At 48.4% G+C, this 24,890-nt stretch overlaps 12 protein-coding genes across 12 annotated transcripts; 4 read left to right on the forward strand and 8 right to left on the reverse strand.

Annotated features, from left to right (window-relative positions):
* Positions 1–1,023: 1,023 nt before the first annotated feature.
* On the reverse strand, positions 1,024–1,392 carry N7529_011901 (U6 snRNA-associated Sm-like protein LSm8; the record flags this gene model as incomplete). The annotated part of the gene is made up of 2 exons (XM_057247427.1): positions 1,024–1,295; positions 1,368–1,392. The coding sequence occupies 2 exons, from the start codon at positions 1,390–1,392 to the stop codon at positions 1,024–1,026; spliced, it is 297 nt and encodes a 98-aa protein (XP_057092776.1).
* Positions 1,393–2,416: 1,024 nt separating this feature from the next.
* On the reverse strand, positions 2,417–3,763 carry N7529_011902 (putative proline-rich, actin-associated protein Vrp1; the record flags this gene model as incomplete). The annotated part of the gene is made up of 2 exons (XM_057247428.1): positions 2,417–3,559; positions 3,644–3,763. The coding sequence occupies 2 exons, from the start codon at positions 3,761–3,763 to the stop codon at positions 2,417–2,419; spliced, it is 1,263 nt and encodes a 420-aa protein (XP_057092777.1).
* A 240-nt stretch (positions 3,764–4,003) lies between these two features.
* On the forward strand, positions 4,004–5,272 carry N7529_011903 (uncharacterized protein; the record flags this gene model as incomplete). Its single annotated transcript, XM_057247429.1, has 1 exon — positions 4,004–5,272. One exon carries the CDS (start codon positions 4,004–4,006, stop codon positions 5,270–5,272), a length of 1,269 nt encoding a protein of 422 aa, XP_057092778.1.
* A 233-nt stretch (positions 5,273–5,505) lies between these two features.
* On the reverse strand, positions 5,506–6,308 carry N7529_011904 (60S ribosomal protein uL1; the record flags this gene model as incomplete). Its single annotated transcript, XM_057247430.1, has 3 exons — positions 5,506–5,962; positions 6,054–6,231; positions 6,290–6,308. 3 exons carry the CDS (start codon positions 6,306–6,308, stop codon positions 5,506–5,508), a joined length of 654 nt encoding a protein of 217 aa, XP_057092779.1.
* Positions 6,309–6,710: 402 nt separating this feature from the next.
* On the reverse strand, positions 6,711–7,460 carry N7529_011905 (GNAT family N-acetyltransferase; the record flags this gene model as incomplete). The annotated part of the gene is made up of 1 exon (XM_057247431.1): positions 6,711–7,460. One exon carries the CDS (start codon positions 7,458–7,460, stop codon positions 6,711–6,713), a length of 750 nt encoding a protein of 249 aa, XP_057092780.1.
* A 374-nt stretch (positions 7,461–7,834) lies between these two features.
* Positions 7,835–9,536, reverse strand: N7529_011906 (uncharacterized protein; the record flags this gene model as incomplete). Its single annotated transcript, XM_057247432.1, has 3 exons — positions 7,835–8,870; positions 8,933–9,428; positions 9,482–9,536. The coding sequence occupies 3 exons, from the start codon at positions 9,534–9,536 to the stop codon at positions 7,835–7,837; spliced, it is 1,587 nt and encodes a 528-aa protein (XP_057092781.1).
* Positions 9,537–11,083: 1,547 nt separating this feature from the next.
* Positions 11,084–13,232, forward strand: N7529_011907 (uncharacterized protein; the record flags this gene model as incomplete). The annotated part of the gene is made up of 6 exons (XM_057247433.1): positions 11,084–11,326; positions 11,397–11,425; positions 11,483–11,522; positions 11,573–12,400; positions 12,458–12,847; positions 12,900–13,232. The coding sequence occupies 6 exons, from the start codon at positions 11,084–11,086 to the stop codon at positions 13,230–13,232; spliced, it is 1,863 nt and encodes a 620-aa protein (XP_057092782.1).
* A 743-nt stretch (positions 13,233–13,975) lies between these two features.
* Positions 13,976–14,745, forward strand: arfA (putative ADP-ribosylation factor; the record flags this gene model as incomplete). Its single annotated transcript, XM_057247434.1, has 4 exons — positions 13,976–14,123; positions 14,199–14,443; positions 14,522–14,587; positions 14,653–14,745. The coding sequence occupies 4 exons, from the start codon at positions 13,976–13,978 to the stop codon at positions 14,743–14,745; spliced, it is 552 nt and encodes a 183-aa protein (XP_057092783.1).
* Positions 14,746–15,597: 852 nt separating this feature from the next.
* On the forward strand, positions 15,598–18,042 carry N7529_011909 (DUF3405 domain-containing protein; the record flags this gene model as incomplete). The annotated part of the gene is made up of 1 exon (XM_057247435.1): positions 15,598–18,042. One exon carries the CDS (start codon positions 15,598–15,600, stop codon positions 18,040–18,042), a length of 2,445 nt encoding a protein of 814 aa, XP_057092784.1.
* A 538-nt stretch (positions 18,043–18,580) lies between these two features.
* Positions 18,581–19,144, reverse strand: N7529_011910 (uncharacterized protein; the record flags this gene model as incomplete). Its single annotated transcript, XM_057247436.1, has 1 exon — positions 18,581–19,144. The coding sequence occupies one exon, from the start codon at positions 19,142–19,144 to the stop codon at positions 18,581–18,583; it is 564 nt and encodes a 187-aa protein (XP_057092785.1).
* A 972-nt stretch (positions 19,145–20,116) lies between these two features.
* On the reverse strand, positions 20,117–22,462 carry N7529_011911 (uncharacterized protein; the record flags this gene model as incomplete). Its single annotated transcript, XM_057247437.1, has 3 exons — positions 20,117–21,908; positions 21,973–22,375; positions 22,438–22,462. The coding sequence occupies 3 exons, from the start codon at positions 22,460–22,462 to the stop codon at positions 20,117–20,119; spliced, it is 2,220 nt and encodes a 739-aa protein (XP_057092786.1).
* Positions 22,463–23,442: 980 nt separating this feature from the next.
* N7529_011912 (uncharacterized protein) lies at positions 23,443–23,769 on the reverse strand (the record flags this gene model as incomplete). Its single annotated transcript, XM_057247438.1, has 1 exon — positions 23,443–23,769. One exon carries the CDS (start codon positions 23,767–23,769, stop codon positions 23,443–23,445), a length of 327 nt encoding a protein of 108 aa, XP_057092787.1.
* Positions 23,770–24,890: the final 1,121 nt, after the last annotated feature.

Genomic DNA, 24,890 nt, shown 5'->3' on the forward strand with positions numbered 1-24,890 from the left:
TAATATAGCTATGACCATTTAGCCGCGCCTAATGTACCCCCGAAATATAAGATTAGTCTCATGTTAGTGCTTATTAGATTAAGCCGGATATGTAGGCGTAGGTACTGGAAAAGAGATTAGACCAAGGTTAAAAGTTTAGATTATAGGAAACGATAATGTCAAGGTCGACTTAAGGCGTAGGCAATGAGGATAAGCGAGAATAAGAGGTAGAAGGACACCGAGCGAGGTAGAAGACGATATATCTTATAGGCGCTCAAATAAACTAGACGAAAATAGAAGGAACCTAGATTTAGCTGGAGGGGAGCTATGTTCGGCGTAGTTTCGTTGGTAGAGACGAGGGGAACAAGTATGTAACTCGAGCGTCAACATCAGGATCGCAGAATGACTAACAGCGCTAGGCCGGTGCAGAATAGTGGTGTTACAGGGCAGTGGGTGGTCAAGGGGCTGCTAGACGATCAAAGTTACGCGTGGAAAGGCAGCCGTTTCAGGCGTCAAAAGCGGTCATTTTCGGCATCATTTTCATAGGTCCCGATATTTTAGTTGCAAAGTCACATTCTTCTATGACATCTAAAGAACGTAGGGGTCTGGCCCCCAAAATCTCAAGGGGAGTAGAGGCGACTCGAATCTGACCCCTGTTGTAAATCCGTACTCAGCGTTGTCTGTGCTCTTTCCCCACGAACTTGGACCCAGAGTGCAAGAATGCTGAGCTCATGGCATAATACCCATGTGAACACTCTCTTAGATGTATGTATCTTTTGAGCATCATTGCATTATTGCATCAGAGGGGGAAAGAGAGCATATCACCAACAGCTCTCAGGGTATGGCTGGAGTTTGCAGCCAAAGGAAATAATCAGAACAACAGATCGACATACAACACCCAGTGTATTCTCGTGAACCAGGCCAAGGGCCAAGCCCACATCAGGTCCGAAGCTCAAACTCAAGGATTCATCGTCTTGCTGAATCATTATCGCATGCAAATGGTTCCCCCAAACGCCGAAAAAATGATAGTCATGTAGAACTCGCTCATGCGTTCTTCGTGTCACGGATTACTTCGCCCTTGACCTTGGTCCAATCAATATCGGCATCGATCTTCTCGTCGACCTCACCGCAGATTACCACATTATCACCACGGATCAGGTACAGTCCGTGTTCGATCTCAGATGAGGGCTCATCGTCGTCTGGGGAGCGAATGATGCGTTCAACGGTGTTGGTCAGGACAAGATTGGTCATTTGATCGGTTGACAGAAGATCACCGACGAGTGTGCGGCCGTCAACGGTGAGGATCAGCACCTTTTCTATTCAGTCGAGGTTTGTTAGAATGTCCTCTTAAAGTGCATATATAACGAATACATAACTGTAAGACTTACTGTTGATAAATTGGTGGAGGGACATGGCGGGCTAAAATGCAGCGGTTCGTCAAGTTGCCAAAGTAGATCGATTTGCGGTTAATCAGGTTTAGGTGAATGCGCCGCTAGATGTGATAGGTTTTTGAATCGAGGTCCGCTCAGTCCTGACGCTTAGTTCAAGATAGCTCTCGTCACTTGTGTGAGCGAGAGAAAGTCCGTCGGTCTTCGTCACGGTACGTTCGTGTCGCGCAGAAAGGATTCGCCGATATAAAGTCCGGGGAATTGATCGCAATTATTGCGGTGATGTAATGGGTCTGAATTTAGGAGACCTAGCGAGTTCACAGGAACTTGCAAGCCGTGAGAGCCCCGTGAAAGTCCGCAACAATTCAATGCGAAATGATGCTAATGGCGCGAAGCGAGTTTGACATAAATTATTAAGTGAAATTTCGAGAGTGCTCCTGAGAGACAAACGGATGCTGGATTGGTCCGAGTGGGTGATCTCGACTGATAGCAGATTGGCAGCGATTGTCTCGGTCGTTTTCCACGATATCGATGGACATCCTCAATTGCATCACGTGTTGAAGCTTAGCTTTGGTTACAAGTGCCAATTGCCACCGCCCTGTGAGGTACGGCGGTGACAAGGGCGGTGTGTCATTGTCAACAGTTGCAGGGTTTGAGGCAGTGGGTCCGATCTGTGTTAGGATGATACTGCCACGTCCCACCGAGATGGTATACACTTTTGATAACCATGTCTTTCTTTCATCTTTTTATGCAGTCTTTGAAGTCTTTGCTAATGTTCTTTCAACTATGCACATGAAGCGACTTACAATGATCTTATACTGTTGTAGCAGAATACGTCCAATATAGGCCGTTTCCAGTTTACGCCCAATGTAGGTGATGATCTTTGATGAAATAGATATGCAGTTCTCACTTCCGGGATAATGAACCAAGCTTAATCCATGGATATACAAGTTGTTTACAATGATAATACTACATGTCTGTAAGGTGATATATGTATAGTAATTCACTATGTGTGCACGATATCGCCCGCAATTTCCCATGCACTCAAATCAACCTCGCAAAGCACTCAAGTCCAATGGAACACTGCTACCCCTTCCAGCGCGGTATCGACGGTCCCCTCCGATGAACTTCCGAGGTTTGGGGAGCAAACCCTCACTTTGGAACTTGAATCGTGTGTCTTCTATTTGAACCGGGCCATGTGCTGAAGGGCTTCGTGAGGTCGGTGCAGGTGAACCGCCATTGCTGAGCGTATAAGCGCTGGGATCTAACGCGGCGAAAGGTTCGTGTGAAGCAGGTCTAGATGCCGGCTCACTGGATGGAGGTCCTACAGGCAGTGTACTTGGAGGGGGTGGTGGGGGAGCACCTGGAGCAGCTGATGGGGGTGGTGGGGGAGGCACTGCGGGCGAACCATGTCCCAAAGCAGAGCGAGCAGCCTGGGCAGCAAATGACGGTGGAGGTCCTGGCGGGGCTGGAGGAGGAGGTGTTGATCGTGAAGGTGCCGGCGGGGGAGGAGGTGCCCGGCTGGAGGGAGCTGCTGGTGGAGGTGGCGGGGCACCGGACGGTTTTCTTGATGCAGGCGGAGGTGGAAGTTTTCCTGGCGCTGGAGGTGGAGGAGGTGCGCGAGGAGGAGGCGAATCTGGAACAATTGAGGACACTGTGGAAGAAGGTCTTGAAGCAGGTCTTGGGGGAGGCTTTTTCAGGCCAGCCACCAAAGGGTTGATAGGCGGTGCAGGCGGCAAGTCTGTTGTTGGAAGAGGTGGAGGCGGCCTTGAACCAGGAGGCCGGGGTGCTGTAGGAGGTTTGGGGGCTGATGCGGTAGGTGGTTTGCGTGCTTCACCATCAGACATATATGGCGAGTCTCGACCGGCACCCGTATCGACACCTCCACGACTGCGCAACTTGGGCATTCCACCAGCAAATATACCCCCTAATTGAGGCGCTGTTGCACCAGCCGCACTATCTGACCCAGACACCCCTTCGCTGTTACTTCGAAGCCGATTCGCGGCTGGGCCGGAAGGCACAGGCGGCGCAAGCCCGGTTGGGGGTGGCCTGGCACCGGGTACAGGTGGTGCACCCGCAACAGGGGGAGCTGCCGAAACACCCCCTGATCCTGCAATTACAGGCGCTGATCGATCATTGGTGACGGTCTTCTTTAGCCTGGCGCCCTTGTGAATATCAGAAAGAAGTGCGCCCTGTTTAGCCGTTAGCCATCGAACTTCTTGGAAACAAAGCTTGAAAAGGCGATGGAGTCATATATCCATATATAATGAACCTACCCGATCTTTAGCCGCTCCTGGGGGAGGTGCTTTTGGTAGAGCTCCTGGAGGAGGCGGGGGACGAACGCCGCCCAACCCTCCCGGCGGCGGCGGGGGAGGAGGAGGTGGTGGTGGAGGCATGGTCAAAATACAGACAATCACAGATTTAGATAGAGAACTGCATTTAATTCAAGCAGATCGAGATCGAGAAATTGTAAAGAGCGTTTTGTGACAAAAAGGAATATGTAGTTGCTAGGCAGACAGGTAAGAAGACGTCAGGGTCTGAGGTACGGGGAAGTGGACAGCGCCGGGGCGAAAGTCTCCGCCTGGACTCCCATCGAAAAAATACAGCCTCGCAACGAACACCCCATTCCCATCGCAATGAAGAGAGCCGCTTTGACTGCCCACAAGGGTTCCCGGCCGCACGGCTCAATCTGTCAATTATGTCAATTCTCGACTTCGGCGTCCAAGCGCAGCCTACCTATCGTACGCCTACCAATCGTCCGGGAGAGTCGCGCTCCAGCCTCCAACTTCCAAGTGCAAACGTCCAAACGAATCAATAAATTGCCATTGCACTCCGCTGTCCCTATTGCGCGCCGATATGCCTCCGCTTCGACCAAAAACACAAATCCCGATCTGGCTGTCAAAGAAATCGCACGAGATGCATCTGCCTTACACGAATCCAACACCGTAGCCTCCAATGAAGTCGTGGTCCAACTGCTACAAAGATGTCAACGGGTCGCTGAATACTTGGTCTCCCAAGAACGGGATCAGAGCGAGGGGTCCTCAGGCGATGAAGGCAACGCGATCTCTTCTTTGCTGGGCCTTGAGGAGAAGCAAACCGCGGCGAAGAGCAAAGCCCAAGCGCAGTCTTCCTATCCAGACCCACGATTGGCAGATTCGGTCTCTCAAATCGCCATTGACATTGTGAAGGATGAGAAGGTCTTCATTTCGCCTGAAGCTCTATCCTCCTGTACCCAGACCCTGACCCTTCTGCGCCGGGCCGAGCACTTCCCCGAGATCTTCAATCTCTATGCCAACAAGCCCGTCCCAGAGGAGAACAGCTCTCCAGTGAAGCTACTCAAGCCTAATCCCAAGAGTGTCAACAGTGCTGTTCCAGCCGAGCTGGCTAACATGGCGCTCGGGGTTGCCATTGAGCAGAAAAATCTCCCGCTTGTCCTGGCCATTATTGACAACACATTCTGCGCTCCCGCCTTCCACCGCGCAAAGATCTTCAAGAAGGCCGGTGTTCCGCTCGCTGGCCTTGCAGCTGCGCCGGCTGCTTGCTATGCTATTGCATCATGGGCTGCCACATTCCAAAATACGATGGATCCAAATGTAGCGACTGGAATCGCGTTCGCTGCGACCCTAGCTTATGTCGGCGGCACATCATCCATGGGTATATTGGCCATCACAACAGCTAATGATCAGATGGAGCGTGTGGTATGGATTCCAGGTATCCCGCTGCGGCAACGATGGTTACGCGAGGAAGAGCGCGCTGCCATGGATAGAGTTGCTGTTGCTTGGGGCTTCAAGGATCCATATATGAGAGGTGAAGAAGTCGGCGAGGAGTGGGCGAGTCTTCGGGAGTTCATTGGCATGCGAGGCATGATCTTGGACAAAACAGAGCTGATGGAAGGCATGGAGTAATCTGATTCCTGCATATGTACCATAGTCTCTGTTCGCGAGACGAGCATTATAATGTAAAATATCAAAAATACGATTTATTCATTTATACTACGTTTGAAAGAGAAACTACGATCCAGGGAAAAGATTTGAGACTGATCATGAGCTTCATTTTTTTAGTTCGTCGTGAGACTACGACGTAAACCCAGTTTTCAGACCCGAACTAGAAAACCCAGCGCAGTAAAGCGACAGATAATCTAGTAGACACGGTGAGGGGGAGACATGGAAGCCTTGATGACAAGGCTGCCAACGTTCTGCCAGCCCTTCTTGAGGAGGGAGACGAGGTAGTTGATGGAGAGCATCAGGTTGGCAACGAGAGCCTCGTTGTCCATCTCGACGTGGCCGACGGCGACACCAAGGCAGAGAACCTTCTTAAGCTGGAACTTGATGGTGGACTTGACGTCGGTGACCTTGGCGGCCATATCCTCAGCGTGGGAGACGGGAGTGGGGAACTTTCCGGCCTTGGACAGACCGGGACCGAGCAGACGGGGAATCTGCTTGATCAGAGCCTCGGAAGCAAGGAAGGCATCGTACTTGCGAGCAAGCTTCTTGATGAGCTTCTTGTTCTTGTTGAGCTTCTTCAGGTCGTCAACGGACATGGCATCGAGCTGGTGGTGCTTGGCACGGTCGAGATCGTGCTGGTCACCAAGAACACTAAAGATCGAGTCTGTTAGTTGCTGTTTGCTAATTTTGCCATCTTTCACTTCGAAAAATCTGAATCGATCCAAAGTGGTGAGAAACGTACCAGATAGCCATGTTGGGGCGGGGGACGGTAGGCAGCTTGATGGTGCCGGAGAAACGCTTGTCACGCTGGGGATCGTAGTTCTTCAGGCCGATCTGGAGCTCGACGGTCTCGTTGAAGTTACGCTTCTTCTCCTCGCGGGAGTACTTGAGCAAGTTCTCAACATTCTGGCGCACACCGGCTGTGATGACTAGTTAGTGACAAGGTCATGTAAATGAAGAGAGATGCGAATGACATACCGACTGTGATCTTCGACATGATTGCGACAGTCTTCCTAAAGAAGTTGAAATTCTTAAGGTATGGCTTTGTGCTGCTTAAGAGAAGAAATTGTCGAAGGCCGTGAATTTCTCCGCTTGTGGGTGTGGACAAGCGCTAGTACAAAACAGGATTAGCGGTGCCCTAACATTTTTCACGATGACTCATCCTTCTGCCCCAGGCATACAAATTACCCAATTAGGCAAGTAAGACAGGTTCCACTACCCTCTGCTACTCCAGTAATCGGGCTTGATGTATATATTAACCAGGCGGTAGATAAAGCCTGCATATCAGAGGACCCATTTCAACACGTCCGCTAATCAGAGTTCTGTCACGCTGTCAATCTCAGGCAATAGATACAATTCAGATCATTTCAATTATACCCAAGTTTGACTAGCAGTAATATCAGGTATAGCTCCCTAGATCAAGATCTTTCACCAGCGCAATAGCCTCAGTTGATCCTATCAGAACCTTTCCTTTAACCTTAAATCCCACTCGCTCATACAACCGTTGCGCATTGATGACCATCGGCTCGACTTGAATTACAATGCTGGCAGCGGAAGCGCCTGCTTCTTTTGCTTCTTCCCATATTCCCCTAGCGGCGGCCTCAAGAATCCGTTGGGCTTTGCCTTTCCCTCGCGCATGGGGCAAAACGAACATCCCAACAATCAAGTACACGAGGTGAGCACCTGAAGTCTCGGATGGTAACAAGACAGACTGGGGGATTATGTAATTTCCCTGCTGGATGAACACATCCCAGGGCTGTGAGTTTGTGTCTCCATCCTGTCTAGTCCATGTCTTCGGTCCGATTGCGGTGGCTATGCCTACCCATTCGTTTCGTAGTAAAAGGTGAAGGTCCTGTTTCGATTCCCGTTCACCTTCGTTGCAATCGATCAAGGACAAGTGACTTGGCGAATCATTATCGATGCTTGTCACCGCAACATATGTCTGACCCACAGGGTTTAGCACTCGAGATTGCCATGTATCGAGAGGGAATTGCGACTCTTGGCCATATGTGGAAGAAAACGATTCTGGGTTGAGCTTTAGGGCTTGAAGTCGCAAGCTCTTGTAGTGATTCACGATTTCGTGGAAATCGGTTTGTGAAGCGAAAGCTTTGGGCATCGGTAAGACGTCTCTGTATGGTGAAGCCGTCATTTCGAATTCTTGGACGATACGTGTCTGTGAAGATATGATTTTTATCTTTAGGCTGAAATAACAATCCGTTCAACCTCGGTTGGCATGTGCCTTCATGTTTCAAGAAGTCAGAATGACACCAGAGAAAATAATTTCGATGGCTTATTTATAGCGTTTGTGAGGGAAACCTCGAAAATATGACTGAATGAGTCACGTTGGATCGCGGGGTGACTCAACTAAAGCCAAATGTCGGTGATTAGATGCGAAAAGACAGAGTAATAAAGAAAGCCTGCCTATTAGACAAATAATGTACCAGTGGAACAGCTACCAAACTACATTTCGCAAAACCAAATGTATCTGGTCGTACCAAATTGTTCTTCATTGTTCAATAATAACTATGGCATTTCCGACGAAACAGGCACACTAGGCCACAAAGTCAAGTCAAGATCCTGCCAATCCCAAATCTGATTCAGCTGACCAATATCAAGATTTGAGAAATCACCTAGCCCCGCAAAAGACGGCGGTTCTATGCCAGATACTGAATAACCCAAAGAAGCAGGCATAAACACCCCGTCCGAGTCAGGATTTGAATCAGACCACGAGTATTTCGAAATGGAATCGTCGAAGGAAAACATCTCCGGGTCCAAATCCCCGAAAATGCCACTTTCTGCATTCAACAATCCAGGAGTCTCAGCCGGATGATTGATTTGCTTTAAAGATGGGGGTATGCTTCTAGCAAGCTTCTTCAAAACTGAAAAACATGCTGCACCTGTCTTGGTCAATTCGGCGAGTTGTTTCATCAGTGAACAAGCAAGTCCAATAGCCCGGAGAACTTCTTCGCCTCTTGGAAGACTGCGGCTTTTGTCATGAATGACGGCCGAGCATAGGAAAGCCGCTGTATCGAGGAGTATAAATGTGATGAGGTGAAATTTAGCGTTGGTAGGGAAAACTATATCGAAAAGTTGACGGGATACGCTCATTAATTCGAGAGCGATGTCGACCGCAGTTCTGCGATGTTCGTGTTCTTCTGGTGCGGTGCTGGAATCAAAACACTTGACTAGAGAGGCTTTGAACGGCAGAAACATGGTCATGTAGCCAACAACATTCAGTTGTGCTCGATGCAGTACCACGTATGGATATTCTAGATCCCATTGTGTGTCTGGGTCTGGATTGCGGTATGCTGGAGGAAGGCAGGCAAGCCAATTTTGTATTTCGGTGCGAATGTTATCGCCATGAGTCGTGTCAATCGTACCTCCTATTGCGCCCGGGACTTTTGTGATGATTTCGCCTAACGCAAGCTGAGCCGTGATGTGCGCGATAGGCGATGGGGGTTCTTCGCTATCACCGCCTTCAAGTTGCGTATTTGGCAGTTCGAATGCAAAAGAGCTTTGGTTGATGATGAGTGGGCGGGAAAGGAGAAGAGCCATTTGCCTAAACCTTATTAGGCGTTTCCGGGTATAGATGAATGAACGAGAATGAGAAATTAGACTTACCAGTCCCAAACATAGAGTAGACACCAGACTCGTCGTCTCATTTCGACGTCAAACTCAGACAACCCGTTTGTGGAGCTTTTATGCATACCCAATTCCTGGGCTTCGTGTATACAAGAACTCAGAGTATGCCAGGATTCGATGAACAATCCCTCAGATTTGAACCAAGAAGCCATCAGAAACAATTGCTGGACATGCGTCAGGCCCCCTTTCCCGGGGCCAATGGTGATGCTCAACAATTTGGCTGCATGATGGTATCCTTCTGAAAGGCTTTGTATGGGTTCGCCTAATTCAGACTCGATCTTTCGCTGAGTTTCGAAATCAAGATAGAGCGTCGAAAGTGCACAAATTCGCAGAACAAGACATGTAAGTTCTGGAGCCAGTGGTTTTCCGTTTGCCCTGTCGGACCACCATGCCGCGTAGTCCTGAGAGAAGGTTGGCGGGTGCAAAATGTAATAGTTGTAGTTTGTGGTTTCTAGAAAATGACGAATGAATATATCTGTGAGATAGTTAATGATATGCAACCAGTTCACAGTTACAATTGATAATCACCTGTATACGGTTTCGGGGGTAAAAGCTGTAAAGCATTTTTCATCTCGGCACTCATTGTATTTGAAGATACAGGGTTTAGCGAATTTGGAGCAGCATTCCGACACAACAAGTTTTGTTCATTGGGAAGATACCCAAGATCCCGAAGTTCATTGTTTGTGGCAAGTGCTGGCAACTCAGCGGCAGTTGCATTGGTTTCCGGTCCTCTAAATCCTTTGTCTTCTTCATCCGAAGAGGTTTGTCTGTCGCAAATTAACATTTGACCATCTCTTGTTGCATTTTCCACACACTTTAAGACCTCCAATAAGGGAGGTGAAGATTTCGATGCTCGTTTATGAGCATAGCTACACATATGCGGAATTTTCCTTGCTTGGCAGTGGTTGCAGGGCCATTGGCGGCTGCACTGGTATTGAAGTCAGTATATTTGTGCTCTTTTGCAGAGAGTAGATGTGTTTTTCCTAGCTTGCCTTTTGCTTCCGGCGTTGACATTCATTACAAGATGCCGACGGTCGAGCTGTCTTGCCTGCCTTTTGTCCAACCATTTTGCTGGAAGAATTACAGGTTTTGGAAGGGGGTTCAATTTAAAGTCCGTTTTTATCGCTAAATCCAGAGCAGAGATGGTTTCAACTTGGTAGACTTCTTGTACATTGTCTACGAAGGAGTCGAGCAACGTTAAGGATGGACCAGACCGCCTCGCCACATGGCCGGGCCCGCTTGTAACAGCCGATCATCATTATGTGCTGGGAAAACTATACAATCTACATTCATTACCCTTGTGACAACAAATTACCGATGTCATTATAATGATATCCATTTGTGTGTGACTTTGGTCAGATCTTAATTTCGGACGTTTCTTGTACTGAGTACAAATCCCAAAGACATACATAGGTCCGCCAATTGCCAATGCATCAGTAAATATATATATTTAATTCAACCTTAGAACAGATCCAGATAAAGCCATGACAAGAATAACGCAGCGACGATTACATGTATTCCTATGACTACATACGGGTGTACTTATTCAAAAACATCCGTCATTGCGACGTCTGACCGCTGCACCATTTATATATTTGTCCCGGTGACCCCACATACGCTTCGAACAAGAAGCATGGTACAATAGGGTAATAATCTGCAACAACAAAGCAATTAAGCTATCTCAGGACGAATCTCGACAAGTGAGAAGTGTTAAGATGGTCTGCGGGGGTGCTGCAGATGATCGCAGCGCTAGGCGTGACTGGCGGCAGTGTCAGCCTCAGATGACTAGTCCCTTTTGTATCGGGAACTTTGTCTGTTTATTTATTAGTCTGAGACCCCCGTTTTCATATTGAAGTGCTAGCTGTCAAACATTCAGTCTCAACTTCTTCCTGGTTTTTTTTTCTGGGATAGGCTGGGTTACTACTCCATGGTTGTTTATTGACTGTTGGTACGTAGCACTCCTCCTTCACAACTGCCTACAGACCTGGGAAGGCAGCCCTGGAGACCCAAGACCGCAGCTGACACAAAAGATCAGCTGTCACACTTTTGATTGTTATCATATTTTGAACTTCTTCTCCGATCACAATTGAGCTTCTAGCACACTGGTGCCCAGGTGTGTTTTGCTTCATTATGTCTGAAACGGTAACCTCGCGCGATCACATCACGCCTCGGGATTATTACTCGGGACTCGACGATGAGGGCTCTTTGGTAAGAAAGTTCAAAAATATCGACGACCAGATACAGTTTGATGGGGCTATGTGTGGCATAAAAGATCCCCTGACCCAAAATTTTGTTTTGGACTTCGGGAACGAGGATGCGTGGTGTGCATCTGATTTAAACACCGATGAATTAAACCTACTGCTCAGCAAACCGGTATGTGTTATCTAAAGCCAGCTAAATGTATCAAGTCTGCGCCCGACGAACATTATCTAACTTGACATAGAGAGCCAAGTGTTTCGGCACACGATGGATGTAAGAGTGTCGCGAGGAATACAATTCTGAGATTGTGTACTTACGTTGCACTCATAGTAATATCTGGGCACCAGAGGAGCAGAAAGAAACCATCAAGGTATCTATGGTTCAATTTGCACAAAATCAACAAACATTGATCATGTCTAGGCTATAACTCAACATTACGGTGTATCCGAACGACTACAAGGAATGATGTGCACAGAGCCAGTTCAGCCTGCACTCAAAACAAACCCAATACCCAAAGAGAGATCATCACACAAAACCGACCCCGGCCCATCCTTCCAGCACGATTTTGATGACCCAGAAAATGCACTCAAGCATCTCTCCGATCCAGCTAAACCCAACGAGTCGGCGTCATTCAGAAACCTGACTTTCGCACAAGTTACCGACCAGATCTGGCACTTTTCTTCAGTAGATCATGGTCCTCGATGTAAGCTTGAACGTCACTTGATCGGACTCAGAGCTAAAAGGACTGCCACAGACACATGTATCGGCTACAATACGTTATTCGTGATCCCGACACTGTCAATGCCGAATGGCAAGGATCTCCCAGACGGAAAGAGACTTTGGACCTGGTTGGTCCAATGCGACGATGGTACGAGCCGTTTGGGACAATATCCGATGCAGTCACTGAGTGGATCATATATAGGAACGATAATTTCGATCCAAGAGAACCCATTCGCAAGACAGAAAGGGGTATCAATCGACGAAGCCAAGCCAGTTCTCGATGTCGTACGCAGAAACATCCGCTTCATTTTCGCTGGCGTTTCGAAACTGCACTTTGCCATGTCCGAAAGCGAATCATTAATCACTATCCGTGTTCGACAATTCAGTGATCTCGGACCAGATCAAGCCAACATCAAACAAGAAGATGGACCGAGTTTGCTTTTCTACTATATTTTCGACGATTGGGTATCGAGTTATGGACTGATTGCAAAACGAGAGCACAAGTATGGCGTTTTACTCGAAGAACTGGTTAGTATAATACCTCCTATATCAATTATAAATTGAATATAACTGACTTCTCGACAGAGAGCCAATATGCTCGACCGTCCAGTGGTAGATTTGATCAATGAATTACACTGGTTAGGGCGACGCCTGGCTGTCTTGAAACGGCTGTATCAGAGCTATGAGCTTATTATGCGGCGACTGCTGCAGCGGCAACGCATGCTCCGCGATGAGGCCCGTTCGTCTCACCCCACCGCTCTCCCGTATGGGGCCACGTTTCGCGAGATGGAATCTGTGGATATGCGACAGCCCAGTCTCGTGAGCAATTCTAGTCTTCCCATAGATAAATCGGTCGGAGTGCAGCTTAGCTCGACGGCGGTGGCGCGCTTTGAACGGTTGGTGGACCGGATCAATCTGTACTGTTTGAGTGAGATTGAGAATTGTCTGAGTGAGAAAGAGTCCTTGACATTTTTGGTAAGAAGCTCCTGTGAATTTTGAATTGGCGATCAAGTGCTGACTTGATTAGAATTTTAATTTGATTGCGCTCAAAGACTCACAGGCTGTTGAGAAGCTTACTCGGATCACTATCCTTTTGGCGAAGGCAACCATTTTGTTTCTACCGGTCAGTTTGATGAGTGCGTATTTTTCAACGGAACTCATTGGGGTGAAGAATGGATACACCAAGACGGAATACTGGATCAGCTTCACGGTGATCTTCATCTTATCCATCTTGCTATTGACCGTTTTCGGATACGCCAGTGATACTGTGGAAGGCAAGACGATTTATCGGTCAATGGTACGGACATTCTTCCGAAGTTCACGAGAGAGAATGTTACGACAACGACCGGGAGGACAATAAGCGAAGATCATAATAAGATGGTAGGAGGCTGTGAAGGACAAATACCTTTGATAAGTGTTGAATTGTTAACCTATCAGAGGGAAGCAAAGGGATCTTTTGGGCCGAGACACTGGAGTTTTTACACTACTACGGAGTAAGTACTCCATAGTTAAGTACTGGGGGGCAATTCCCCGTAATTTACATACGTTTATCGAATACGCATGTGGCATACTTGCATAACGGGGTACACCGTGTCCTCTTTTTTTGTATACTACAATCTCGTGATGTTTACTTAGTTGCTATATAGGCAGAAATGTTATAGTCATACGATATAACTATAAAACTTTTGTAGATTCTACATTTACATTTACTTCTTTTCCCTTATCAGCCTTATATCGTTTTTAATTGCGTGCTACAAAACCGTTTAAAGTGACGAAGACGACACCACCGCCAATATTCCTGTTATTCAAAACAAAAAAAAAAAGAAAGAAAGATCAAACTTCGCCATCTTCTTTTTGTTCAATAATTTCTACTCTTTCGAAACTTATAATTCCGTCGAATTTATCCCATTAAAGCCTTTCTATACCTTTTCTGCCGGTAAGTTGTTGGAATTGATTTCTAACTGGCTCGTGCCCGCCCCCCTGATCTCTGACCGACAAGTCCACAACACGTTTTCCAACCCCTCCGCTTTCTCCCTTTCCAACCATATCCCTAGATATCTACCTCTGACACATCACCAGGATCCGAAGTTCTGATCTGACAATATGGGTCTCACTGTTTCGAAGTTGTTTGACAGACTGTGGGGTCGCAAGGAGATGCGCATCCTGATGGTCGGTCTCGACGCCGCTGGTAAAACCACCATCCTTTACAAACTCAAGCTCGGTGAAATCGTCACCACTATTCCCACGATTGGTTAGTTCGCCCTTCCGACTCGATGCGCTTTATCCGGAATCGAACCCCCCGACCGGAAACTGACTCGGTGTGCAGGATTCAACGTCGAGACTGTGGAATACAAGAACATTCAGTTCACCGTTTGGGATGTCGGTGGTCAGGACAAGATCCGTCCTTTGTGGCGTCACTACTTCCAGAACACTCAGGGTATCATCTTCGTGGTTGACAGCAACGATCGGGATCGTGTTGTCGAGGCCCGCGAGGAGTTGCAGCGCATGTTGAACGAGGATGAGCTCCGTGACGCCCTCCTTTTGGTCTTTGCCAACAAGCAGGATCTGCCTGTAAGAACATCTAAATCTAGATTTCATATCTGGATCGTTTACCCTTGGAAAATGAAATGCTGATCCGCTTTTGTCTAGAACGCTATGAGCCCCGCCGAGATCACCCAGCAGCTTGGTCTCCAGAGCTTGACCCGTCGTTCTTGGGTAAGTGAACTCCTATGGGGATTGTTTACCCGCTACACCCTGCTTTCTGCTAACAATCAATCTAGTACATCCAATCCACCTGTGCCACCACTGGTGACGGCCTATACGAGGGTCTGGAGTGGCTCGCCGATGCGCTCCGGAAAGTCAACCGCGATTAAGAGTCTATAATGTGAATTCGAATCGGACGTTTAGCTGGGCGATGAAGGAGAATACCTCAAATGATGGATGATGACAATGGGAGTTCTTACATTGATCTCTGGGGGTCTGCAACTGGTCTTTTGTCTTCAAACGACTCTTTTTCTACGCTATGCTATTAGCCTCATTTTGTCTTTTTTTTCTCTCTCCAAAATTGCTTCTCTGTTTGCCTTTTTGGAAAAAGAGATCTGTATAAGTACGCATCAATTGTAAACCGAAGATCCCAAGGCAAGGAGAGAGAGAGGGAGATGAAAAAGAAAACAAAGGGCAGAAATTTCGAACTTGTTATTTTCCCCCCCTCTCAATTAATGATTTTTTTATAGTTCTAATCGTGTACGGAGTAGAATAATGCTATGTGCCCTGTAGCTCTGTCGCTCTGTAGTCCTGTGGAAGATATAGCCCCATTCAAGTACGTACAAGTATCTTTTTACTGCGTAATCTCTCATTTCTTGGAAGCGCCAGTTTGTCTTGGCAGTCCTGAAAATAATATTTACTCATATAGGTGGCTTATCTCAGTCCTTGTTGTTATTTGTTTCTATGAGTATCGCCTTGTCTCTCGCGTACGTGCCTAACTAGGTGGCTTTTGGCTCAATTGGACGCAAACATATTGTTCTTCTGTTGTTGTTAAACATTGCCAGGCCGACGATCACGAAAACAGTTGATAACTTCCCCCCATCGCGTGCCTTCTTCAAACAACCTCCCCTGATCCGGCTTTATTAATTCAATCTTTGTTCTTTACATTGATGAATTGGTGATTGACTCATTTTGGACATTTTGTACCCCACACCTTCAATGTTGACATCTTGTTCGGCATCATGACCGTTCAGGCGAGGAGGCACTCCGCAGCCTACAAGTCCCCATCACCCTACAATTCCCGAGATACAGACGTCGAAAAACAGCCTGCAACAGGTCGCCACATATATCACCACCACCAGAGCGATGTTTCCGACGACGAATCACTGGACGACTCCAACGTCGCGGACTCATATCCGCCGCCCATCGTAGCGGGCAGTAGTCTTCGTCGCCCCGGAGCTGGTGTCGGCTTCCGCGTACCACAGCGGATTATGCGATGGCTCTGCTTCGCCCTTTTTGCTGCCCTTGTCGTCTTCATCCTCACCCTCTTCCGCTTTACCCTCTCCTCCTCCGTTTCGCAAGTCGCCGTCGAATTGCCCAAAGTCGTCGCCGCCAAACCCCCACAGTGGGAGAGTTTCCCATTCCTCACCCGCTACGAGGGCGGCATATCCTCCTTGGTCCCGCGCCTGGGTAATGTACCCGAATACCCGGGCGATGGCTCCGAGGATTTCGGTGTCCGACCGGAGAGCGAAGAGGAGAAGCAGCAGGAGGAGGCGCAGAAGGAGGATGCCCAAGTCAACAAGAGAGATAAAAGCCTGTCCCCGAACATGTTGAGCAGTGTGTTCAATCCTTACCCTAACTACCAGGCGCCGGAGTATATACAAAAATACGGCGAGAAACGCGAGTGCTTCCTTAACCCGGAAAACTCGCTACGCGTTCCCTTCATCCAGAGCTACCCGGGAGTTCCCAAAGGCTTCCCGGATCCGGCATTTGGCTCGAATGAAATTTTAGGTATTCGGGACGACATGTGCTTTGATCGGTTTGGTCGATTGGGCCCGTACGGGTTGGGATACGGAGCAAAGAAGGGTGGCTCCGGTGCTGGTCTGGACGGCCATCGTGATGGTGCTGAGCGGGTTTGGGAGGATGTGCCACCGGTGGACTTCCGCACGGTGGACTGGGCGGATGCGCAAAATCGCTGCCACGCTGCTAACCGTCACCGATTCAATGAATTGCCTGAGCCTCGTCTCAACCGCTTTGTTTCTATGCCCATGGGTATTCCGAAGGTGAATATCCCGCCGCCAGCGGAAGATAGCCGCAAGGAACCGCTGAAGATTGGCTCCGAGCGTCTGTCGCGCACTGCTGTGGTCATCCGCACATGGCACGACTTCAACTATACCCCGGAGGATATTATGTACATGCGTTCAATTATCTCGGAACTCTCACTGATGTCGGGAGGCGAGTACACCATCCATTTTCTGGTTCATGTGAAGGATACCAACTTGCAGATCTGGTCGGATGATGACACCTATAACCGTGTGCTGCACGACGCCCTGCCAGAGGAGTTCCGTGGCATGGGAACCTTATGGTCGGAGCCGCAGATGGCTCTTATGTACCCCGGACTCGAGGAGACTTGGATGCGCGACTTGCCCATCCACGGTGTCTACCGCAGCACCTACATGCCCTTGCAGTACTTCGCCTTCCAACATCCCGAGTACGACTACTTCTGGAACTGGGAGATGGACGCACGCTACACCGGTCACTGGTATCATCTCTTCGATAAGGTCAGCCAGTGGGCCAAGGACCAGCCGCGGAAGGGTCTCTGGGAGCGCAATGCCCGCTTTTACGTTCCCTCTGTCCATGGCACATGGGAAGACTTCAAACAGATGGTCCGCGTGCATACCGAAAGTGGCACAAACTCCGCCAACAACATGTGGAGCGCCGTCAAAAACAGCGATCCCAGTTCGCGGAGCTCAATGCACCAGCAAGGCGACAGGTCTATTTGGGGACCTGAACGCCCGGACGAAAGAGATATCTTCGAAGTCGAAGGTGAAGGCATTCCACCTACAAGCATGGACAAAGACCAGTACCAATGGGGCGTCGGTGAAGACGCCGACTTGGTTGTTTTCAACCCGCTCTACGATCCCGAAGGCACGACCTGGCTCCTGCGCGACGATGTCACAGGCTATAACAAGGAGAAGGGCATGCCACCACGTCGCACGGCCATTATAACCGCCTCACGTATTTCCAAAAAGCTGCTCATGACCATGCACCGCGAGTGTGCCCTGAAGCGCCACAGCATGTTCTCAGAGATGTGGCCCGCCACGACGGCCCTCCACCACGGGTTCAAGGCAGTCTTCGTCCCGCACGCCGTCTACGTCGACCGCCGCTGGCCAAGCCGTTACCTGGAATCGGTGTTTAATGCCGGCCGCAACGGTGCTTCTGGTGGCGCGCGCACCTCCATATTTGGCGACCGCGAACACAACTTCCGCGGCACAACCTGGTTCTATTCTGCGGGCTTCTCGCCAAACCTCTGGCGTCGTTGGCTCGGTCTCCGTGTTGACAATGATGGAGGCGAGCAGCAGGAGCTTGCTGGCGAGGGCCGCATGTGCCTTCCTCCTATGCTTTTACATCCCATCAAAGAAGTAAATATGATCATTGACGACGGCGAGCACGCTGAAGACCGATGATGAGGATCCATCGTTCTCAATGGCTGGACTTTTCCAGGTTCCAGTTACGCTTTTTGGTAGATGCGAGTTTCGGGTTCTGACTCCAAACTTACCCTCCTGTATAATGCCTTTCATTTCCCACATATTGTCACGTTTGAATTCTTGTTTTGGTGCAAAAAGGCGTTCCCATATGTGGGGTGGCCTGGGTGGTCCACATCATGCATTTCGGGGTTTCCCTGTTTTGGTGTTTTTTCACTTGCTCTAGGTACTAGAGGCTCGCTACATTGTGATATCCATTGACTCATTGGTTTTCTGGTGTGTCGAATGGCCAAGTTGGATACATCCACAGGGCTACTTTTGGTTATAGATTTGTCCCTTGCACATAATTCATGCCTTTGGATTTCTCTCGTGTACTCATTAAATACAAACAATGATATAATGATAATAGATGCCGCTAGCTAAATCAAAATGCAATGTAGCCAAAACTCCATGAAAACCCAATCCCCATTCTCAAATTAGACAATGGGCGAACAGCCTGGCCCCCCTTCCACTGTTCAACTCAAAAGAAACCTACCTCCAAGCTAGTTTTAGCAGGACTCAGCGGACTCGAGGGATGCAACGGACTCCTCGCCACAAACTCCGCCGGTACAAGACAAATACTACACTCATAAACACCGGCATCCACCCCATACCAAAGACAAGTCCTACACACCCGATGCCCACACTTCGTCAACAAAACCTCAACCCTCTCTCCATCCTCCACACATGTATGGCAGAAATGCGTCGGGTACCGGATTCCAGGCTGTAGCATACGTCTTTCGATCTCAGAGGCGAGTTCTTTGCCCTTTTCTATCCGCGCACGGAGATGAGAGATTCTCGTGTGGAAGCTGGCGATTGTTGCTGTGTTGATTTGCTTGGGTGGTTTGCGCAGGCCTGGGACGGGCTCGAAGAAGATCACTGGACGGAAGCGTTCAGCGAGAGGCTTGTTTTGCATGGATTTATGTTCGAGGAGCCAGCGGCGGCGAATTTGGCGGTTGAGGAGGTTTGTGTAGATTATCGAGACGACTTGGAGGGCGCGCCATTCGGAGACTGCGTCGAGTGATGTTTTCCTGGGGATGGACATCGATTCGGATTTAGGTCTCGATCGTGATCTGGTTGGCGTCGTTGTTTCTGTAGGAGGATTTGTTATACTTGAGGATATACTATGCGATGTGGCGAATGAGTCGAAGTATGAAGTGTATTTTGCCCGATGCTGCACTGAGGCTGTCATGCATTGGAACTTTGATTGTATACAATACTGCGATGATACTTAAGCTGCAATCTTATAGGAAAACATCTCCTGCCAGCTCTGAAGAGAACCAAGTTTCGGCCGAAGTCTTTTTTTTTCATCGGACCTGGAGATATCCACAAAGCCCTAACTGTCAGTCCAAATTAACGGTCTACCCCAGATCACTCTGTGGGAATCTCAGTGTAGTGATTGGATGCGGATTCTAACTCCTTAGCTTTCACTCAAGTAGATTCTTTCCACTCAATTCTACATGTAACTTAACTGCCAAATCCGGATACGAACCCACGGATGAGAGAACTCGGAGGCACCGGGAACCCGTTCGCCACACTCGGCATCGAGCGGGTTTCTCCGTTTTGCTTTTTTGTTTCTTATCTCTTTTGAGGTTCATAGCATAGCTCGCGTACGAAAATTAGCTATCGGAAGGAATTGTCTCGGGAAGATTGTGACCAGGGCAGACTGTGAACTTGGTTCATACTTGCATTATTCATGTACTGATATTTCAGCGACAAGGCTAAGCGAAGTTACGGCAAGACCCATAGCCTAGCTGAATCTCACTTAGATCCAGCTGAAAACGTTGTCCAGGTGACTTATCTCCACAAGGTGACAGTGGCATCTATAGTGGGGATCTGGGAGTCTGGGCCTAGCAGTAGTCTCAAGCAAAACTTTTAATCACTTGCATATTTTTTTATGCAAAGCATAGGTGCCTAGCCGGCAAAGTAGTGATCTCAATTGGCCTCTTACTCTTTCCTTTTCGGGTCAAATCAAGATTTATGCTCTGTTCAAGTCCTACATGCGGGGCCACATGCTCTATCTCTCATAGACAGTTTGTGATCTATAGTTCTTTCCACTATCAAGCTCCGTCTTGTCTTCAGTCGGAATTTCCAATTCCGCACACTCCCAGGATGAGATAGAAACACCTTCGAAGTGGAAGGTATACCAATAGATGCTTTCAAAGCCAATGCTCTTGGCTAATATCATATACTTCCCGGGAACGCGCTCTTCCCCTTTCAATTCATGACGAAGAGGCGTCAAATGCCAACATTCGGACATTTCACCAGCGGATACCCCGTCTGCCAAGTCCACCGACCACATCTCAATCTCAGACGTGGCTGCGCGAGACCCCGTTTCCGCCAAGCGCATGATGGATCGCACCTTTTGAGAAGTTCCCTGTCCAGTCGTCGATACACGTGTTTCAACACATACATACTCCCTATTATAAGCTGGATTCGTAGGGTGTCGCGGGTAAAAGACTAGATTCCCAGATCTATCTCCAATCTCTGCTTGCCTGGGTTTCCACAATCCATGCAAAGCTCGGAAAATGGCCGATGCAGCAGCCTTCTGCGCTACCTCTCCATCATGCATAAGTGCATCACGCAATGCATTCACTGTTTTATCTGCTTCATTTGCTGAAAATGTCCGAGTATCCGTTAACGTGTCATACAGATACCGAGCAGGAATAGCAGGTCCAGACCTATCCTCTCCCAGAACCGAGCGACTAATAGCCATGTCATCGGCGAAGGACTCCATCAGTCCCACATAGTCGCCCATGGGAAACTGGCCACGTGCTAGATCTGCATCGGCAGCCCTGAGACTGCGAATGCTTTGTGTTTGGTCTTTTGTGTAGACTATGTCATTGCCAGACCACAGCTTGCCGAGAAATCTCGCTTGCATTTCCATGACACCCCAATACGGGCCTCGGTAGAACCCGACAAATCCTATATCGGAGATTTCCGAGCGTACGGTGCTTCCTTTGTCGAGAATCAACGGAGAGAAAGGATCTGTAGCGGAGTATTCAAGTTGAGACAGCACGTCCTCCGGTAGCAGCGAGAGAGACTTGAATGGAGTGAACCCAGTGGCCATAACGATCGCCGCGACGTTAATTATAGTCTGGACCTGCCCATTTGGCTCGGTGTACTGTACAGCAGCGAGACCGACATCATCGGGTTGCACGGAGATCACCCGGCCCATTGAAGCTACAATGCTTTCAGATCGAACGAACTCGGCGTAATCATTGCTGATGGCAACCCAGGGAGGCTGAATTTGTGTTTGTCCCGGCGCAGACATGTGCGCGTATTTCTCGTAGTCACTTCCAAGCAAACTCTGGAAATAGATGTTTGTCTTGGCTGCTTTTTCCTCGGGGATGGGACCCAGGTAATACTCTATTGGTCCTGGGGGTCGGCGGCCTAGATCGTACATGGCCAAGTCCAGTGGTTGAAAGAATGGTGTTTCCTCTGAACCATGAGGGAGGTAGGTTGGTAGAGTCCAGAAAGGCCTTGAGTATATATGGTGCACCTGATTGCTCATACTGGGGATTTCATTTGCAGAAAGCATGGAAGAGGATCGACTGAGAACTACAGCAGATGCGGCTTCGACGCCTGACATGCTACCACCAATGACGAGGGTCTTTCCTTTGCTAATATTGTTTTCAGGGACTTGCAGTAAATTCTCCCGCTGCTGATGAAGGGTAGAGCTGTGGATGACTGGACCTGAGAACTTCTCTAGCCCTGGTATGCTGGGAATGTATTGCTGGGCGAAGTACCCCGAGGCAACGACTAGGAAATCAAAATGCTCTGATCGCATACTTTCACTCGGTGAGCCACTTGGAAGAAATGTCAGTAATCCTCCATATTAGAAAGCGAGATATCAGCCAAGAATTTGCACACCTCTCCCGAAGCCACTGGACGTTCCACTTCGCAACTCCATCTTGAACCTCTCGTTCCGTCTTCACAACTCTGCATCCTAGTCTAAAAACATCTTGCGGGATATATCGATCTGCATAGCAACTCAAATACCGACCAACCTGTCTCGCCTGAGGGAAAACGGGAGGTTCGCCATGAATAACCGATTCCCAAGCAAAATCTGAAAAGGCAACGGTGAATCGACTGAGATTGGTTGGCATTTGAGGGTCAAGTGTGACCGCACGTTTCTTGGCCCCATTTGAATTGGATGGAGTGTGGTTCCAGAGACCGCCTGGTTGATCCTGACTATCAAAGATCACGGGGGAGAATGTACCGGGGAAACTATGGAGCATGGTTTTGGCTGTGACAAGGCCCGAGGGTCCGGCGCCTGGTAAGGTGTGATATTAGAGGCTGTATTGTTATATAGTAGTTTGAGTTGCGCAAATGTACCGATGATTGCTATTTTCTTAGGCATCTTTAGTTTGGATGTGTTTTGGGTATCCATCCCCAATAATGAACTCCCTGATCTGCTGTATAGACCGACTTGAGATGCAATTAGATAAACAAGTCTGATGTATATCCCATCAACATCCGAAATAGTGTTGATTGTTGATGTTGAGTTTGTCGCTAGACTTACCCCGCGCACCGATCCACTTCCCAAAGCGGTTCGGCCTTCTTTCCACGACAACGCCACAACGACGAACACTGTGGGGAACCTCGTATTCAACGCGTAAACAAGACGATATTGAGGCATACACAGGCCCTTGTGTCATTTAATAATTGATTCTTGTACACGGTCTAATATGTACAGTTGATGTAGTATATGACTGCGTTTCAAGGTCAGCAACCAATTAGACCAACAGAGCACCGATACAACGATTCAAATATCAACCACAATATACACGCCCAGGCGTGCAAAGACCAATCAGAATGGACTCAACCAACGGTCATGAGTGGCAACCTCATCCTGGTCGATAGTCTTCGGTTGCCGGCAACCGGATGTACCCGGGGCTTATAAAAGAGTAATTATTCACATTATTCATATTATTACCTAGGTACATATGGAGGTAGGTATTCTAAGCAGACAAGAACATATTAAGCAAAGAAATAAGACAAGTACAATGTCCATAAATCTCTCTCTATCCTCGCAGTTGAATCTCGGCATGCATATCTCAATTAAATGATGACGTTAACGCCAAGCATGATCAAAGTAACCAGGCCAATCAATTACCCCACAGGATAACAGCCCTGTCATATCCGGAAAGCTAAAGAAAGCTGCCATAGTGTTGGGATTGAGTTTCTCGGGGTTGGACGGGTGCACTGGAGTGCGTGGGACAGGTAGGTGGAGGCTCGTGAAATGTTCGAGAAAAGTCTAGTGGAACAGTTTCGCGTCCACTTTTTTGACAGTCGTATTCGGCGACTTTAGATGGTGTGTGTAACGATTATAGTTCATAATCAGGAGACTCGTTGTAGCCATTCGGTCACTTGAATCTCTGGGGAGTGTAGATTGGGCTTGTACGCTTCGTTGCATTCTTGTTCTGTAACGAAGGTGTCGACATTGCGCTGCGTGAGGGGGATTTTGTATTGGTTCTTTTTGCGTAAGAGTTCCTTTTCCGCAAAGGCTGATGGCGACAACTTGTGGAGTGTGTTTCGTAGTCGTTGAATGCCGCCGGAAGGTGAGCGAGAAACTTGAGGAGGACCGAATGGATGTTCAGACTTCCATGGGCTTTCAGATGTCACAGAGTGTTCCATTTTGTTTCGCTGTGATCGGTTTCTCGCCATTTTGTAGAGGTCGGAGACGACTCTCAGAGAGGGACTGGGGCGATTAAGTAGTAATTGGCTCTTAGATATGGGCCCCGTAACTATTTCCGTGGGACCTGCGGGGATCGTGCCCTCGCGCTCATTGGATCCCCGGTTTCCAATCCTTGTACTTCAATACGCAGTCACTAATCGATAGTTCGGCGGGTTTCCCCCACAGCCTCTGTCGTGGATCATGCTTGGCCGCAAAATACGAACTGAACCTGGGCCGATCAATAATACTAGAATTGACATTGATTGGAGGTCTCACAAATGACTGTGCGGTGAATATCCGGTGAAGCCTACTACGTCATATCGGGATGAAGATGCCGATCAACGCATCGTACGGGAGTTAGGATGCGGGTCTCGGTGCAAATTTGGCCAGTGGTCATGTAAGATTTTTTCAGAAAGGAGAGAGAATCGTAGGGAACCAGGGTATCTTGTCGAATAAAAATCAAGCATTTAGAATGGGGTTTACGGAAGATAAGTTACTGGCCAACCATTCTCCGTAGGGCCATAAGGTGCGCGAAGTCTAAAATGTCTCGGAAACCCAAATTTTGGTAATGCGACCCTATGGACCCCAGGATCTGATTACTAAATACATATGGTAGATAAGGATCTACTTAACTATGTAAATTGCTATTACTACTAACGAGAAGAAGCGCGTAAAGATATGGAGGTGGTATTTGCCCTATCAAGTTTGTGGTGCCTTTCTCCTAATAATTTATCCGACACACTTGGGTTTCTTCCAGTCTATGCAAAAATATGTGCCAGAAGACTCCATAGATACTCGTTATAGCTGTGTGTTTCCACTTGCATATCGTCCACCGGCTCGAATTGCATAGACACGTCTACCATGAGGGCTTTCCAGTCACTACCGATAAGTGGCATCCAGTTACATTCGTCCAGATAGAGCCAATTCCAAGCCTGGATCATCATATGTATAGAGTAAGGCGGGAGACTTGATAACCGTGGTAGACCATTACTGGAGTGATATGATCCCGGTAAGATAGGTCCAGCCACGATTGAGCTTGCTACTAGGGGAGTTGCTCATTGACGAGGCCTGAAGAGCGGGATTAGTATCTGAAGCGTATCGGTGACTGAAA

This window comes from Penicillium soppii, assembly GCF_028829465.1.
Source record: "Penicillium soppii strain IBT 18220 chromosome Unknown utg000010l, whole genome shotgun sequence".
NCBI lineage: Eukaryota > Fungi > Ascomycota > Eurotiomycetes > Eurotiales > Aspergillaceae > Penicillium > Penicillium soppii.